We start from the raw sequence: 17,565 nt of genomic DNA on the forward strand, positions 1-17,565 counted from the left end.
GATGGCGCTGGATGAGACAAATAGGGATTAACTCTGTATCAGAAAATTCTCTAGTCAGTCAGAGAGTCCAACCACAGGCTCCCGTGATCCTACAACTTCTTTGCAAACAAGAGACAAAGCAGTTCTCTGGTGATATTTAAAGGGAAGCCTTTGTTTCTACTGTAAGCAAACAGCATCTGAGAGAAAGCACCAAGGTCTGCAACCATGACGGAATTTGCTTCACAAGCAGGAATCTCAGGCGAAGCCACACAGTAAGGTCAAGTTGTCAGCAAAATAAAAACTAATGTGGGCTACACAGGATATTTATGATTGCATCTCATTTAATTAAAGAAGTGTCAACACGCCCCACCATCGTACTGATGACTTGATACTGCTGTAGTGTTACTGTAGTGTTAACAGTTTGTATGTTTGCAATACAAATACATTAATAACACAACATGTCAGCACATAATGTTCACCATGACACACACAAGCCTCAGAAACCAATCAAGTTCAGCAAGAAGCTCCACTTTCTACTGTTGTTTACATTGGTTTTCCCCTAAACCAACATTTTTTATGGGGGAGGAATTGACCGTACTGGTTAGTATATCCAAATGGGAAAACTTAGTCCTTCACACACCCTTCAGTTTTCCATTTGACTGAACGGTGAGTTTCATGATGGTGCATGATGTCAAAACAACTTGTTCTGTTGATCCTGTGAACAAAACACAGAGTACCAGTATAAGTATGTGGGTACCCACAGGAGCACATTGGAGATCTGAAAAACAAGGCAAGGTGAAACCACTGCTGAAACAAACATATATAAATCTTTAATTCTAGCTTCATTTAAAAGCATAATTGGCTATTTTTGAAAAGGAACAAACATTTAAAGGAAATAATTTGTATGTTTTTTATCACGTTTAAATTGAATGACTATGCAGACTTTTATGAGTCTCTTTCCCAACTCGTCAAATAATGACGCTTTGAGATTATAGGACGGGTCGGCTGCCATCCTAAAGCGAGTTAGGAATGAAACTCAAAAATCAACTTTTCTCACAATTAGCAACTTTAAATCAGCTAAACTGGTTTCTCGTAAGGTGAAATATGTAGCTGTGGGCTTCCTCATGTATGAATTATAATAGCCTTCATATATTTGAAGAGCATTCATGTTTAAATGTACCATTCATACCTCTAAACAGCAGTTCACATTCATAACAAATGCATAAAGAAACCAGTTTCATCACTGATGGTTGAAAGAGCATAATTTATAATAAATAAAGCTGCTGACAGACGGATACTAACACGGGGACACATTTGCAAAAATACTGAAATAATCTTGTCTGTGGGAACTACAATTGTGTAGTACTATGACTGTATTAATTTATTTATGAAATTTATAAAATACTCTTTGTGTTTAGAAGTTTGATGAAACTGCATTTTATCGATAGATGTGTGGACAGTTGCATTTTTAGGTGCGGAGTCTCGAGTCCCAGTGCAAAGTTAACTCTTCTTGCACATCTGTGGGACCCCTGAGGGCAAGTGGGAAAAAAACAGTCTTTTATTTTTTATATGTGAAAAAGTATATAAAAAAGTTTTTGTCAGGATAATTTCTCTACATTTCTTTTCTTAGATCAGTGAATGGAGAAATTAAACCTCGCCTGGAGGAAAACATGACTGAATTCAGTACTATTAGAAGATGGGGAAGTGGCACACTTCAGCCTCTTGTAGCTGAAATGAGTATTTCAAAATAACTTAGAAAAATTATCTTGATAGAAAAAAAAGTTTTGAAAGACGAAGACAAAAAAAAAAAAAACCCTTAAAAATATCACCAGTGGGTTTTTTTAAAGAGAGGCGTGCTCTGTGTTACCGGTCTGATATTCAGTTCCACTGATATGAAGCTGTGAGATGGGCTAATCTTTCCTGTAATGTGTCAGCTCTCCATTGTCAGTGTCCTTTGTCCTTTGAAGGGCCGCTCTCATCTTTGTCCAGACAAGAGGGCTCTTGTGACGATGACAGTAAGAGAGAAAAAGAGAGAAAGCAAGAGGGTGGGAGGGAAATGGAGAGCGGGAATGACAGACAGCTGTGAGTTGAGTTCAGTATTACAGAGGGGGGGACAGTAAGAACAGTAAGATCTAGGGAGAATGAGTAAGAGTAATAATCTTATGTCTAATCTATGTGCTCCAAAACATGGGTTACAAAAGAAATATCAGAAGACATGGAACACAAATGAGAAGAATAAGGAATTGAAATAAAATTAAATAAACCTAACATGATAAATCTTTCCACAGAAGCAAGTCTGCACACAGAGGCGAGGAGCTGATGAGACTGAATAGACACAAGAGAGGCTGAGTGCCCATGATGTCATTGACTGTACTGGCTGGTACTCTCTCCCTCCCTCCCCCTCCCTCGCTCCCTCCCTCCCTCCCTCCATCCCTCTCTCCTCCAGCCTCTCTGTATCTCTCCATCTCTGTCGTCATTGTGAGAAAGCCTGGGAGTGGCAGGAAGGAGGAGAGGCAGAGGAGAAAGAGGAAAGAGGAGGAGAAGGACGAAGAGGTTGAGCAGCCGTACGCAAATCAGGATTTCCCTGAATATTTACACAGCATCCTTCCGTTTACGGCAGCAGGTACACGTTACTCTCTCTTTTTCAGCATCGCTGTACCATGCCCAGGTATCTGTTACAACATCAGGGCAATGGAAATATCCCGTCTTCAGGCAGGATATTTAACAGTTGCCACGGCTAGATGTTTTCTTATTTCATGCTCCAGTATAGCGAGAGTAATTTCTAATATTTATGTGGAGCACATTTTAATATTAGATTTTCTTAAACAGATCCATTATTGTTGCCAAAAGTGCACGTAGCCACATTGGGCCCACAGTGTTATTTACATACTGTGTTTGTTTGCCATTTGTTTTTGTGGTTTAACGCCTTAATGTCAAGCTGCTACTTTAAACATGCATGAAAACTGCATGTAGATGCAGATATTTCTGCTTCTTCTGATAAAAAAAACCTAATTTCAATTATGAAATTATTGTCTTCCTTTAAATCTTTTTCTTAAAATTTCAATTCATAAATCATAACTGAATGTACATTTTTACATATAAAGTGATGGAGAAGTGTGTGTGTGTGTGTGTATGTGTGTGTGTGTGTGTGTGTGTGTGTGTGGGAGAGAGAGAGAGATTGGGTGTAGGAAGAGGAGAAGAGAAAGAGAAGGAGCATGTTTGGTCATTCGCTTGAGATTGAACAGCAGAGCAGCCATTTGGAAATTGAGCTGATTGAATTAAATTGGCGCGAGAGCAGCTTGAGTAACATTAACATAATGATGGATGTGAAAGTGTGTGTGTGTGTGTGTGTGTGTGGTAGAGAAAAAATGTGCACTTAGACTGACCGTGATGGCAGCGTTCCTTGGCAGTGCCGTTTTCCAATCAGCTAATAGAGTCATTATGAATTTATGTGAGCTCTTTACTTTTACACATGGGGAAAAGTAAATGAACGTCAACCAACTTAAGTATGTTTTGTCATCACTGTTTGAAGGGCTATTTTAGGCTTTGGACAATGCAGTCATATGCTCCTAATAATCTGATATGTTGAACATAATCAGTTGTGTGACCATGTGTCAACAGTATCTGAATGTTTGCCTGCACACTGACCAGACATGCATGTGTACCGTGTCTCTGTCAGTATGGCCGAGGGCTCAGTGTCTGTAGCAGAGGTGGAGGCCTCCTTCAAGAAGTTTGCGATCCATGGCGACACCAAGGCCACAGGCAAGGAGATGAACGGCAAGAACTTTGCTAAGATCTGCAAGGAATGCCACATCATCGACGGCAAGAACGTCACCACTACGGATGTTGACATAGTTTTCACCAAAGTCAAGTAAGATTTCATTCAGGCAATATTGCCACAGTGTAACAGATAGCCAAGAAAAGCTGTAAACTCAGTGTTTCTCACATTTTTTGGTTAGTCTGTGTACCAGAATTTTAAACTTAAACCACAAGTCTAAAAAAAACAATAATCGATACATCTTTCAATACAACCCAATCACCAGAATAAATGTTAACCAAGAACATTTCTGCAGAACCACAGATAAGTTAAAACTAAATGTTTCTTTATATTGCAACATTCCGTTTGTTTAGGTTGAATTTTCTATCTCTGTTTTGTCACAACTCTGTGCTTATGGTTTTGCTTAAAATACCTGTTTTGGTCACAATGCTAAAGGATGCCAATGGTCCAACTTCCTGTGAGAAAAGCCGCTTTTTTCACAACAAAACCAGTTGGGAGTGTCTCCAGGTGTTCTGAAAGATATCCAGTGGTGTGACTCAAACTCCAGCCTTGTTTGGCAGCCTTGTTGGCTTGTAACGCCACCATCTTCTCCTCTCCTTCTCCTGCGACAGGCGGCTAGTAAGCATATAATGTGAAAGTGATATGCCACGTTTGGTACACATGTTAACCTCGGAAGTTACTGTGGTTTGCAGAAACGTTAACTGCTAACATAATATTCTGGTGACTGGGCTGTTTGATACCACGACAAAAAGTAAAGAAAAGAGAAGAAAAGAAAAAGACCATTTGACAACCTTTATTAGCACTAAGTGAAGTAAAGTACAACTTTACTGAGACTAAGGCTGCTGGAAAAGTCATTAGTTTTGCAGGTATCTGGTGATAAATGCAAAGATTGAACAAATTAGTCAAGGAATCACCCAGGTCATCACATGTATGTACCACACATCATGGCAGTCCATCCAATATGGTCAAGGCATTTCACTGAAAACCTGTTAACCTCATGGTGGTGCTCGAAGAAAAATCATGAACAACCACTGATATGTCAGTCTGGACGCTGTGTGTGTGTTTCCTCAGGGCTAAGTCAGCTCGTGTAATCACATTTGAGCAGTTCAACCAGGCCCTGACGGAGTTGGCTCCCAAACGTTTTAAAGGCAAAAGCAAAGAGGAGGCGCTTCAGCAGCTCTATGGTCTCATTGTTGGTAAGGAGCCTGCCAACATGGGAGTCACTGTGAGTATTTCACCAGTTATAAGCACAATTCACTCACCATGAAGCCCAGAACTGGCAGAGACTGCACTGACGGATCCCTCTGACTGACCCATCAACATACAACTGAGTTATTATGTTTAAAATTTAATAAGCTCGGGTTTAATGTTAAGAATACCCGGTTAAGACCCTGAAAGGATAAAAATAATTTTGTTTTATCTGCTAAATCTTGTTAATGTGCAGTTGTTTAGCTCCAAATTGAAAATGTGACTGTTAGTGGGCTGCACAGTGTTATTCTCTGTCCTAACACTGGATGGTGCCAAAGAAATTTAAACTCTAACACACAGTGGCTTTTAAACAGACATTTAATTAGTATGAATATGTTATTTTACTGAGATAATCCATAGCAGTGCTGGGAAAAATAAATAATGAAGTAATTATCAAATATAGTAGAGGGGACAAAATGTAAACATGTGTTTGTTCACAGTCAATTTGATTTTCTGTTGTTTTTAGAAAGTGGCAAAGGCAGCAGCGGTGGACAGACTGACCGACACCACCAAGTACACGGGATCACACAAGGAGCGTTTCGACGGGTCAGGCAAAGGAAAAGGAAAGTCCGGGCGCGAGGACATCCCGGACACGAGTGGCTACGTGTCAGCTTACAAGGGCAGTGGCACCTACGAGGAAAAAGTGAAAGAAGCGTAGTAATTCTGCTGACAGATTATGAAAACTTTGTTTCGTCAATAATTTGAATCAAGGTTTTTAAGAAAAACCAACATAAATTCATTGGCTACTATTTTTGGAGACAAAACAAATATACTGTATATTTGGTGTGGGCCTAGCGTACACCATACTTTTATTTAATGGATTAATGAAAAAAACATATTGAATTGGAGTTTCAAGGTTTTCATAAGTGACAGCTGAAAGTAATCCAAAAGATAATGAACATACTTAGCTGCAGTGAGTATAGAAATGGGTTAAAAGGGTCGTAGCACGAACAACTCATACTGCTCTGTATATTTTCTGTGATTTTACAGGGACCAAAAGAAAAAAGTGTAGCCAAGCATGCTTTAAAGAAACTAACTCTGCTCTGTACTATAGATTAACAGTGTGCCTTACTATCGATGTAGCCGCTAGCGTGAATGCTCTGATATACAGTAATGTGCTGCCTCGATGCAATGGCTTTAAGAAATGAGTTACTACTTCACTTGCTAAGCTTATCACTATACATTTCAGTGCCTTTTGCTACATGACCAATCAGTGCCAGCTATAATTGCTGTCATGGAAACTATTCATATCATTACATTAAATATATATTGTATGACAAATGTAACATGCAGTGAAGAACATGGAATAAGTAAATAAATGTAGGCTTGCTCTGCTTTTGAACTTCAACTAGGCTCAATACTTGTGCGTAAGTACCCAGGTTGCCTCTCTGACTTGTTACTGGGGTTTAAAGAGCATAAGTTGTCCCTGTTATTTTGACCTACTGGTTTACTCTTGTGTAGGCAGGGAGTGGATAGCCATTGCTTAAAGGAGTTTTCTCCTGTAAGTCCTGAATTCTAGGATGGTGGTGAACAGCATCTCTGTGAAAAGGATGCTGGTTTAGCGAGCATAAGGACCCTCCACATGTGACTGCCTGAAGATTAGGGTTGAGTCTCTCTTTGAGGTAAGGCCACATCTAAGGGGACTCTTATGATTGTGTTTTGGCTTTTTCTTCACCTTGGTTTACACAAAGTTACTTGATACATTTTGGATGTGGGTTGTTAACTTTTGTGTTTGCTCAATTCGAATACCTTAAGTTAGGGTTTCGACAATGGTTTCTGTTGTGGATGAGTTTCTTCACTCTCCCTTTGATCACTTCCTCAGTCCGTGTACTAAAGATCAGCTGTTGAAAATAGCTAACCATTATGACATCGAGACTTTTGATTGATTGATTTATTTGAAATTTTTATTTTAAACATGTAGATGTTTATTTATGTGTTTTTTTAGTCTATAAACAAACCAACAAAAGAACAGTGCATATGAAAACAGGCAATTGTAATGACATGTTCGAAAAGGAGTGGGAAGAAGTGCAAACTTATCTAATCCCACCCCCTCTCCATTGGGTCTCTTCAATATTAAAGAAACTGGAGTATGATAAACTGAAACAACCAAAAAAACCTGAAATACAACTGGAATTGGAAAAGATGAAATTCAAAAAGGAGAGGATCAAAAAAGAGGTTGGAACAGGACAAACTGCACTTGGTTAAGGAGGGGAAAGTGCGGGTTCTGGTTAAACTTATTCTAGGTTCAACATACAGTAAGCACTAATTTAAGGTTATTATCAAAATTCAGTGACAAGATCCCAACACTTTTTTGTCTTTATTTGAGCAGGAGCAGATACATGTAATGGGCCAGACGTGCACCTGATGCTTAAAGGATTTGTTGAAGGCTGAGGCCAGCTACAGCTCGTCTCTAGTTTGTTATCATGGTTTTGTGTGCCAAGCCAGTGCTTTCTGCACCTCATCCTGATAATCATTTTCAGCTCTGAGTTAGGGCCTGAGTTAGGGGCTGGAGCTGTATTACTGCCAAAAGTTTAACTTATATCAGCTTAACCTTCTCTTCATTGACAAAGAAACCCCAGTTTCCATTTGGGCGTTACAACATTTTGACATGTACAGTATGTGAGGGCACGTTTTTTCTTATGGCTTATGTACGGGAGGCAATATTTTATAGCTTAATTTGCTGAATTAAAATCTAGTGTGATCAGAGGCTTTGCCTTAGGTAGGACAGGCTAAATGATGAATTGTAATTTTGTTCTGTTTATAAATACAGGTAGGACCCAGTTCTTGAGAGGGTGAGATGTGACAGCCTTAGACTCTGCTTGTGCTCCTCCTGCTGTCTTTTCTTCTGTTTGCACCCCGGTTGCTTGGTTGTCTTGCACCTGGGCAGGCTGTGTCTATGTAATTTAGGCCTTGTCCACACTTAAACAGATATTTTTCTAAACTGACATTTTTTCCACTCTGTTTAAAAAAAAAAATCCTGTCCACTTGACGCTCTGTACACACGGGACTGCAAAAACGTTGGAACAGGCATGCCAGGCCTGTAGGTAGAGATGAAGTCAACTTTACTGATACTTCGGCGGCTGTGGATCAGAGGGTAGAGCCAGCGTATTGTTATCGGAAGATCGCTGGTTCGATCGATGTACACATAGATAGGCAGAAACCAGAGTTGAAAATAAATGCACTTTGCAAGGTGTTTTAAAAAAAATCTCTGTTTTTTGTGACCTAAATTGCCATCTGTGCATAGACGAGGGGCCAAATCCTAGAGGAAAATGTCTGTTTTACAAAATATCAGTATAAGTGTGGACATTGCCTGAGGCTGGTTTCTCATTCTGTATCTCTGTCTTTCCTCATTATCATCTAACCTTCTGGTCTGGTTTTCCTCTTTGTTTTGCCTCCGCAAAACCACACAAACAGTACATTTATCACTGCAAATATTACAGAGTCACAGACTACAGATTCATTTATTAAGTTGCTTTTGGCTCAGTTTCTAATAAAATATTGTTTAAATTACTTCAAATCTTGTGTGGGGTCCTTTTTGTTTGGCTTACTGAGCCTGAGCTGTGAACACTGAAGCTACAGTACAGAATACTTTTACATCTTCTTTATACCTTATTTCTCCCTTGCTGACAATTTTATGCTGTGATTCCTAATCCTTATATAATGTTTCACGTTGCTTTATTACTTTTTTTTATTTAATTACAGGTTAAGTCATTTGTATGTCCTATTCATCTGAAAATGCATTTTGAGGGGAGTGAAAGTAAAAATTTAAATAGATGCATGAAAATGCACCAACATAATGTTCTTCCATGAATATAAATGATGTTGTACTTCATTTACTTTCCATTTCCCTGACCTGTATGGGATGCTGCAGTGTAACATCACAACAAAAGAAAATAAGAGAGTATACATTGTAATCTTCTAAAAAACAACTTTAAGCCCCAGGTGTTAGCTTTAACAGACAGGAGATGGATTTGCAGTATTAGAAAATAAAAGTTTCCCAAATATTATGTTCTCAATAAATAACTATTGAAACCATGAAGGTTAAAGATAACAACCCTCATCAAAACCCTGCTGATTACCAGAAATGTCAAGGATACTATTTCCCAACATAAAGAGTCTTTGTTGAACAATAAACACTCTGGACCCTCCTTGTAACGTGACACTGGCAGCATTTATGGCTCAATTTTAACAATGCTCATCATATGGTGCATGTTTAAAGATCGCTTTCCTCCTCTATATCTTGCACTATAGGCCTGAGCTGATAAGCATCACTTGGGTTTTGTGTGGACACTGCCATTGAATTTCATAATACAGAGCCTGTATTCTCAACAATTTACCATGTATTCTTTACCATGCTCAACTCATGACTCACTCTACTAAGATCTTAACACATAATGGAAAAATAATAAAGTTCATGCTGTTTAGCAGAACTGTAGTACTTTTTGAGTTATTATTTGTGCTTTGTTGTGTGTGTGCTTTTTTTTTTTTTAAGAAAATAAATCTTTTTCATGTATTCGCTGCTTGTTATCTGATATTACGATTTTTGTCATTCTTTCTGCTTTTTGGGTCACTTGAAACAAGCTGTAAACACAGCATTGACTGTATGTCACTTACTAAATTTGATGAATGAATTAGGTTTGTTGCAAAATGATCATTTGGAGTCCTGTTTATGGCCATTTGATGAATATTAGGTCCAGTGTTTACTCTCCTTTTTTCTCTCCGTGTGTGTTTCACAGGTCAAGTCAATGCACTTTGCAGCACAACATCGAAAACATTGAGTATTGCAGTAAGATTAACACATATACGTAAAAAAACGTGTCTTTTTTTTTTTTTTACAACCCCATTAAAAACTCAATTCTCCACAATGTTCAAAAGCTGGGCTAATCACTAAATACGTCTATTGTTTGGTGCTGGATATGTAGTGTACAGCCAGTTTTTCAGTGAGAACAAATGTCTGCTGCATCTTGAAACAATGAAGATAAAAGCTGTAAGAGTCAATCAAGACACTAAAGTTACTGACGGTAAACCAAAATAGTGAGTAAAATGCTCCAAAGGGGAACTGTAGAGTTCAGTGATAATTATCCCTTTCAGATTTCATATGCAATATAAAAAGTTGGCCATCGCAGCTTCAATCAATTATCGGACAACCAGAAGAATGCAGTTATGATCAGAACAATTCTAGGTTGACAACAAATTGTGATTTTCTAAAATCTGTTAGAAAACCACAGTTCAAACCAACTAACCTACATATAGTAAGACAGCTGATATTACGGTGATGTGTAGCTTCAAAGATCTCACCCTTAATGGTGCAGTATTACAAAAGTCTTAATTGTAGGTAATAAGATACACAATAGATCATTCAGCTCCTATGACCTACTGAGTGTCTTTACTGCTCATAAAGACTAACTAAGACTTAAATAATACCAGTGTCAATATTGAGCTCAACACTTTCCATTTCAAACTGGTTTCTAATGGAACGACCACAATTGACAGATTACATACACACACTATTGGAAACACTAACCTAAACTAAACTAGGACCTTCTTTGACCCAGTGTCATCAATAGAGAGACAGGTGCGGAGGGACAATGCAGCAGGCTTATAATAAACAACAAACCGGACGGTCCTATCAGCCAATCTGACACCTCCGACCTCATAACCAACTCTGTAAGATACAATCTTTAGCAGATTTTGATATACACTGGGGAGCTTATCAGGAAGGTCCCTGCTGAATCCTGCCCTCACAGGTCACACCTCGCCTGAGGAGCACAGGGTTGCAAGTGTGTATGGGAGGGGAATAAAGTCAAGGAAATCGGCTGTTCATAGTGTGTGAGCTGCCAGATATCTCTCCACCCACTTGGAAATAAAAGTGATGTGAAAAGGGACCTTTATTACAAGCCATCATTGTGCATACTACTGCAAGACCCCAAGCTCCTCATTATTAGTGTGTTTACCTTTTATTTTTTATCACAATTTGTGCTGGACTATAGATTTTTTAAGTGGATACTGACTGAAGAAGATATTCTCTGCTGGACTGCTGTGAGTAATTTTTTTCTTTTCTTTTGCTAAAATGTGTTAAATAAATGAAGTAAATTTTCTTACAAGCTATTGTTGTGGCAGTTACAGTAATGCAGGTTATTCTTGTAGTGACAAGGCAAACAACAACATTTACCTCTTTTTTCCAACTTGTTTAACATTTAGCCAAGCTGGAAACAGATTGTCCGGAAAAAAGTCAATTTTGATGGAAGGTATAATCTTTCCCACAGTAACACATGCACAAAATATTGTCTGCCAGAGTAATTGAAAGCTAAAAGAACAAGAAACATATCTGTCAATTTTACTTGGCAAAGATGATGGCATTGAGGAATGTTTATTTTTTAACTAAGTGAATTCAAAGAACACACAATAAGATAAAACAAAATGAAAACAAAAATGACAACTTTAACTTATAACTTGATAAAAGCAACATTTTCGACTGAGATGAGTCATTGAGTTACTGTATAACTACAAAACATGAAATTCCATGTTACGTTGTCTTTGTTGTTAAAAAATAAAGTTGACTGTCAAGAAATACTTTAAGCAGTATTCATTCTATGAAAATTCTCTGTCTGCAGATATTTCCTTGTGTTGTGAGATGAGAGTTATAGCATGGACTCTGTTCATCTTGGACCTGCTGTGGCACAGGGTGAGAGCCGAAAACAGTATCAGTACCCTACGAGAGGCAGCAGGTAAACCAAACTGTATATTGTTCCGAGTGCGCTTCACATGGTGAAAAATAATTGAGGGTAAACAAGGGCGTGTTGGTTAGGAGGGGTATTACTGCACATTGTGGATAGCTGACAAAGATATCAGAGAAAAAAGACCAAAAGATAAGACAAAAAGATAATGGTAATTCTATAATAAATGTTATTTGTATGGTTCCTTTTTTACAAGATTGTAGCTCAAAGTACTGGTAAACAATAAACATATTATATATATATATATATATATATATATATATATAGGAACAACAGAAAATAAAAACAACAAGCAAAGAAATGGGTAAAAAACAAGTGAGGCAGTAGCAACAACAGCTATCCTAAGAACAATACGATTAAAGAAAAAAATAAAACAAAGTAAGGCATACAAGGACAATAAAATATGTGCAAGATACAACTAAAACAAAGGAACGATGGCAGTTAGTTAAAAGTAATGTTGAATAAATACGTTTTCAATTGTTGTTTATTTATTTTTTTTATGGTGCAAAGTTTTTAAAGGCTGAGCCCCTGATATTCTTATTTGTGCGATAGGTTGTATGTAGAAAAGGATTATAAAATGACAAAGATTTTTACATTATATTATATTGTGTTCATCCCTCTCACAATATACTATACTATACTGTATTATACTATACTGTATCCGTCATAGTATGCTATAATATTCAATTCTGGATTGAAATATTATAGCAAATTTATACCTTATTTTGATGCACTCACTGTTAATTTGCCGTCACGCCAACTCAAAAACTCTGTGTATGAAATGTATTGATGTGATGTGAATTTGATGAAGTTTGTTCAAAACCAATCTTAATATTTGGTGTTTGTCTTGAAATGTTATGGCAGGATCTCCTCTTACTTCATACATATACACATATATATCCATCTTGTGAGTGTGCCACTTTTTAGATAATGATCCATGGCACTGTTTTCCCATCTGTCCTTCCACATTTGCAGTGGCGTGGGAGGGGGAGCTACCATGCAGACAGTGGGACTGTGACTGTGCATACAAGCACCAGCGAGGCTGCTGCTGTGCCGCCAATGAGCTCCAAGAAGTGGAGGACCAAATCTTCACGCGAATGATGGACCTGTTGGCGAGCATGTCCCAGCTTGGGGGCAGCATCGTTGAAGTGATAGGTACTGTGGGACATTGACACTGGTAGAATCAAGAGACTACAATCTGCATACATCTATATTGATGTGATTGTAGCTTTTGATAAAACTATTTGCTGAAGTGCAAACTGGATGTTGACAAAACAAACTCACCTCTTGGTATTTTACTGAGCACTTTGCCAGTGACACAGACCCAACTTCTGTATCTGAATAGGCCTGCTATAGTCATGCAGTGAGATTTTGATATGTCATGGGCAACCTGGCTCACAGAACTGAACCACATCTGGACCATACTTTAGTGCTGTATTGTGGACCATTACTGGGCCAGACCAATTTTGCAATGTGTGTTGGTATTATGTTTATAACTATCAGGATTCTTGATGGAGAGAGGTTTGTTTTCTGTTGGACTAACCAAGAAGAAATAAGCAACTTCTCCAAAATACAGCGTTTCCAGTCAATACAAAAAGCTGTGGTTGCGGTTGATAAGGGCAGTTAGGTTTTCTTTTTTGTTTGTTTCTTTGTTCACATTGGTGAAAGAAATATCTCATCTGCGCTCATTGCCTTTATTGTAAAGCTGATTTTTTTTTTTTAAAGATAGATGTTTGTGGGCCTAACAGCAGACCAATTTGAGTTGGTGAACAGATCTGTGGGTTGGAACCAGGCTAAAGAAGTCCCCAAAGTTCTCAAAAAAGTATGACATTTTGAACATCTACACATCTGATAATAATAACATGAGAGAGTGTTTTTTCCTCCTGTCCCTCTGTCTCAGGAGGTAAGAGGATTGGGTTCACAGCCTCCGTGAGCAGCAGAACAAACTGCATTGGGCCTTTCACCAGGAACAGCCCCATTCCTTACGATGTCATCACCCTCAACCATGGACATGGATACAACCCCGCCCTGGGTAAGTGTTCACAAGTGGTTATTTTAATGCCATATAAAAGTGCTGTCAAACCATCATTCATGTGTTGGATGGATTTCTCTCTAATGATGAGCACCTTTACCACACATGAGAAGTTGCCTTAGTATTTGGTTGGCAGACATTTAACAAGTAGACATTTGCAGAACACTATCATCACATGAATGTCTTTTGTGCTGTTCAATGATGTCACCTTACAGATTTTGTAACAACAATATTATTTCTCTGTTTCCTCAAAGTGACATTTGAGGCTGTGAAAGGGCAGAGGTGCCGTGTGCAAGTTCATTTTTTAAACATGTTATTATTTCCAGGTATATTCACAGCTCCTCGTTCTGGAGTGTATTCCTTCTCCTTCTCGATCTACTCCAAGGTGGGAGGGGAAGGAGAAAGGATGTACTACAAAGTGCAACTCATGAAAAACAGGGAGGTGGTGGCATCCACGTGGGAAGACAACAGAGAGGACTCGGAGGACAGCAGCTCCCAGACTGTACTGCTATCCCTGCAGCAGGGAGGCCAGGTCTATGTAGAGCTGCTGAGCGGCAGGCAGCTATGTGGGATCATTGAGGGCCTGAACACCTTCTCTGGCTCCTTGATTTACCCCACTCAGGCCTAATATCGATGTATTTCATTGTGGTCTAATGCATGCCTTGTCCAAAGCTTACATGCGTTTACTATTTTTTCTTCAAGCTAAAATTCTCACATGAAAGAGAGGATAAACATAAAGTACATATTTTGAAGCATGTTCTTGTCATTTATGTAACTGCACTGTGTGGGCTTTTTAAACTTTATTTTGCTTTAATAAAAACAAATAAAAACTAACGTATTTCTGAAATCTAAATTATATTTTTGTTTCAAAAATGGTGAAAGTGTGAGGTGGTGTCTTGAATACTGAACGAATGCCACCACACTATCAGTTGGCAACCCAGAATCTAGGGGTGTAAAAAGGAACTTATATGAATCGGAAATCAGGTTTAAAGTTAAAGATACGACTACACCAACACGTGGACCTCTGGATCGATCTAAATGTACTGTGAGCCGGTCGATGGCCCGATTTTAAAGTTATGAATTGGTTGACTGAAGCACCCTTGACCAAAAGATGATGATGCGTGATATCCAGCTTGAACAGTCAAACCATGGTGGAGGGAGGACTCCAATTCAGAAGTTGTATAACTCATTATAATGAGCAATTTACCTTCCACTGTTTGTGTAGCACCTTGTAAGGCACTGTTGTAAATGTATCCCTAATGACATTTTACCTTGGCGTTATTTATGTCTCAAACGTCATGAGTTGCAATGGACAATGGTCTGATAGTGCAGCTGTGCTACAGTACACGTCATACTTAATTGTTGTTTCTTTGATTTAGGTCTCTGAGGCAGAGGTGTCGCAATTTGTTAAATGCCTGTTGTCTCAACACCTTTGTCCTTGTGTCTTTTCCTCAACTCCTCCGCTCTCATGTGGGTTAGGGTTAAAGATGTAAGGAGAGGCGGCGAGGACAGGAGTCGAGGAGGTACAGTAGGTACTACTTCAAAGTGGCCATTTCACTCGCGGGGAGCGAGATTCACGCAACGCGTGAAATGTCAGTGACAACTGTAGCCACTAGGTGGAAGCATAGTACTGAATTGCAGCTGAAACGATTTTGGGACAATTCCACATTTGACCACAATGTAGCTGCAATGGAGAGTGGCGCTGTTTTAGGCTACAGGTAAAGTGAATGGAGAGGGGGACTGCTAAACCGAATCAGATTGATTCAGACTGATTGTTTCACAGCGGTGGGACACCTCAATTATCTGGGTGACCTTGGATAATCACTTGTGCTTTCTTTGTTTTACAGTAGAGCTAAAATATGGACATCAGTCGTTTTTTAAGGAACATTTGTTTACTGGTAAAATTGCCGACCTGAATTATTGTCCCAGTCCGCCCCCGTGAGCCTATATCACGGCCTGACTGGATGTTGCTTAAATATAAGAATAGCCGATAAAAATATCTGATACCCTAAAGACATCTGAGGTTGTGATTTTACTCGCTCGCTCGCTCGCTGCAGCCACGGCTAAGCGGAGGCAGAAACAATTACGCACAGCCTACAGAAGTTTCAACGTCCATACAAGCATTTAAGAAATGATTCTTATCAGTTCCATAATTCAGAGAGGATTTTTACTCAACGAAAAAATGTATAAAGATCAGCTTTTAGGTTGAAGACACGACAGCAGCACGTATGTCCAGACGCTGATGTGAGTTATGACTGATGTATAGCTCCCCTGGTAGAGCAGCTCCCTCAGAAAGCAGAATCTTCTGCTAGTATGAGTTCGAGTCTCTGTAAAGGCACTACCCTTAGTTAATGTGTTTTCTTTTCTCATCATCATTATGATCACATATAGCTCCAAGTTTGAGCAAATAAATGAGCAAATGAGCATTAATTCTCCGCCGGGCCGCGGCACCAGCTTTCCTGCTTGTGTACATAAAATACATTAAATTCTGACACCACAACTGTAGCGTACCGAATATGAATAGATGATAACCAGAAAAAAAAACAAAAACGTTCTATTGATCTGATTCACCGGCTTCATGGACGTCGGAACTATTTTCTGAGAGGGGGGGCGGGGGAAGCACGCACTTTTATCAATGATTAAGGATTTGATTTGAAGTTATTTTATAATGGCGTGCAGTTATAAGAGAACTAGATGGATGAACACGGCATCTTTATTGTTAAGAAAATGAAACTCCAGGAAGCTCCCCACTGCGTAAAAACGCAGCGCAGCCAGGAGCTACACCTCGAGGCTGAGGGCAAAATTGCAGCTGTTGCTCTCGGGATGTGTGGAGACACCAGAGTGATCAGCCGTTGGATCTCCGCACGGGGCAGCCGGTACTTTGCCTGGACAGCCCGGTCTGACAGCGCGTCCAGTGGGGAGAAGTGCTGACGCACGTATTAGGCTATGTAAACCGTCTGGCTTCGCGCACGGCGACGCTGTTGGTTCGCAGCGAGAAAGTGCTGTATTGTAGCCATCGTTTCTCACACGCGCGGACTTTGGCAACGCATTTATATAGAGTAGCAGGTGAAGCCTCTCTGGATGAGGTTCAGCTGAGTTTAATTACATCTGTTTCCTTGATATCTGTGAAATGCCACAGGGTTGTTGTATTTTTATGTGTAGTAGCCTACTATAAACTCATATGCAGATGTGTGTGGAAAACTTAAACGTGTAATTCAATAACAAGGTTTTTTCTTCTTCTTCTATTAACCTATGTTTCTTGCGCCAGTGGCCCGCAGCTATGAGCGCATTTCAACATTGAGCATTGTTTTATTATTTCGAAAAGTGGAGGATGTAAATTTCCCTGACGCGGCTTGATCACTGAGCATTTGGTCGCTAAGAAGGCTGTTAAGAGTGGGTCAGATCGATCTTACATTTCCTTCTTATTGAAAGATCTTCTTAAGCTTAGAGCGACTCTGGGAAACACATCCTTCTTTCACAGCGTTCTTAAGAGCGCTCCTAAGAAGATCTTAGCACTTAAGAGCTTCTTAACGAATCTGGGAAACGCGGCCATTGGCAGGGCCAGACAGCTTAATGAGCTTCTCCACCTCCGAATGCAGGATGGACACATCCTGGATGGGGCTTACTTCTCGTCCCCTACGCACATTCCTCAGTATGGGGGAATGCAAATGTTAAGGCATCTGGAACAAGTTCGCTTAACTGGAAAGACCACATCCATCCCCCACACTTTTGAAAAGCTTGCTACGCCAGCGCCCCCACCCCCACCCCCGCGCGCTGAGGACAGCAAAGAG

General features: G+C 39.5%; 2 protein-coding genes across 2 annotated transcripts; both read left to right on the forward strand.

Moving 5' to 3' along the window:
- The first annotated feature begins 2,469 nt into the window (after positions 1-2,469).
- Positions 2,470-9,539, forward strand: tppp2 (tubulin polymerization-promoting protein family member 2). The gene is made up of 4 exons (XM_084377629.1): positions 2,470-2,602; positions 3,659-3,850; positions 4,829-4,982; positions 5,472-9,539. The coding sequence occupies exons 2-4, from the start codon at positions 3,660-3,662 to the stop codon at positions 5,661-5,663; spliced, it is 537 nt and encodes a 178-aa protein (XP_084233755.1). The 5' UTR covers positions 2,470-2,602; position 3,659; the 3' UTR covers positions 5,664-9,539.
- Positions 9,540-10,971: 1,432 nt separating this feature from the next.
- Positions 10,972-14,549, forward strand: LOC311271778 (cerebellin-1-like). The gene is made up of 5 exons (XM_084377619.1): positions 10,972-11,044; positions 11,620-11,733; positions 12,718-12,897; positions 13,643-13,774; positions 14,101-14,549. Exons 2-5 carry the CDS (start codon positions 11,640-11,642, stop codon positions 14,400-14,402), a joined length of 708 nt encoding a protein of 235 aa, XP_084233745.1. The 5' UTR covers positions 10,972-11,044; positions 11,620-11,639; the 3' UTR covers positions 14,403-14,549.
- Positions 14,550-17,565: the final 3,016 nt, after the last annotated feature.

The sequence above is a fragment of the Pagrus pagrus genome (assembly GCF_965226575.1).
Source record: "Pagrus pagrus genome assembly, chromosome: 2".
Taxonomy (NCBI): domain Eukaryota; kingdom Metazoa; phylum Chordata; class Actinopteri; order Spariformes; family Sparidae; genus Pagrus; species Pagrus pagrus.

Coding starts and splice junctions, on each gene's coding strand:
- tppp2 (XM_084377629.1), top strand. CDS start 3,660: ATGGCCGAGGGCTCAGTGTCTGTAGCAGAGGTGGAGGCCTCCTTCAAG. Junction 3,851..4,828: donor ATAGTTTTCACCAAAGTCAA/GTAAGATTTCAT, acceptor GTGTTTCCTCAG/GGCTAAGTCAGCTCGTGTAA. Junction 4,983..5,471: donor CTGCCAACATGGGAGTCACT/GTGAGTATTTCA, acceptor TGTTGTTTTTAG/AAAGTGGCAAAGGCAGCAGC.
- LOC311271778 (XM_084377619.1), top strand. CDS start 11,640: ATGAGAGTTATAGCATGGACTCTGTTCATCTTGGACCTGCTGTGGCAC. Junction 11,734..12,717: donor TACCCTACGAGAGGCAGCAG/GTAAACCAAACT, acceptor CCACATTTGCAG/TGGCGTGGGAGGGGGAGCTA. Junction 12,898..13,642: donor CAGCATCGTTGAAGTGATAG/GTACTGTGGGAC, acceptor CCTCTGTCTCAG/GAGGTAAGAGGATTGGGTTC.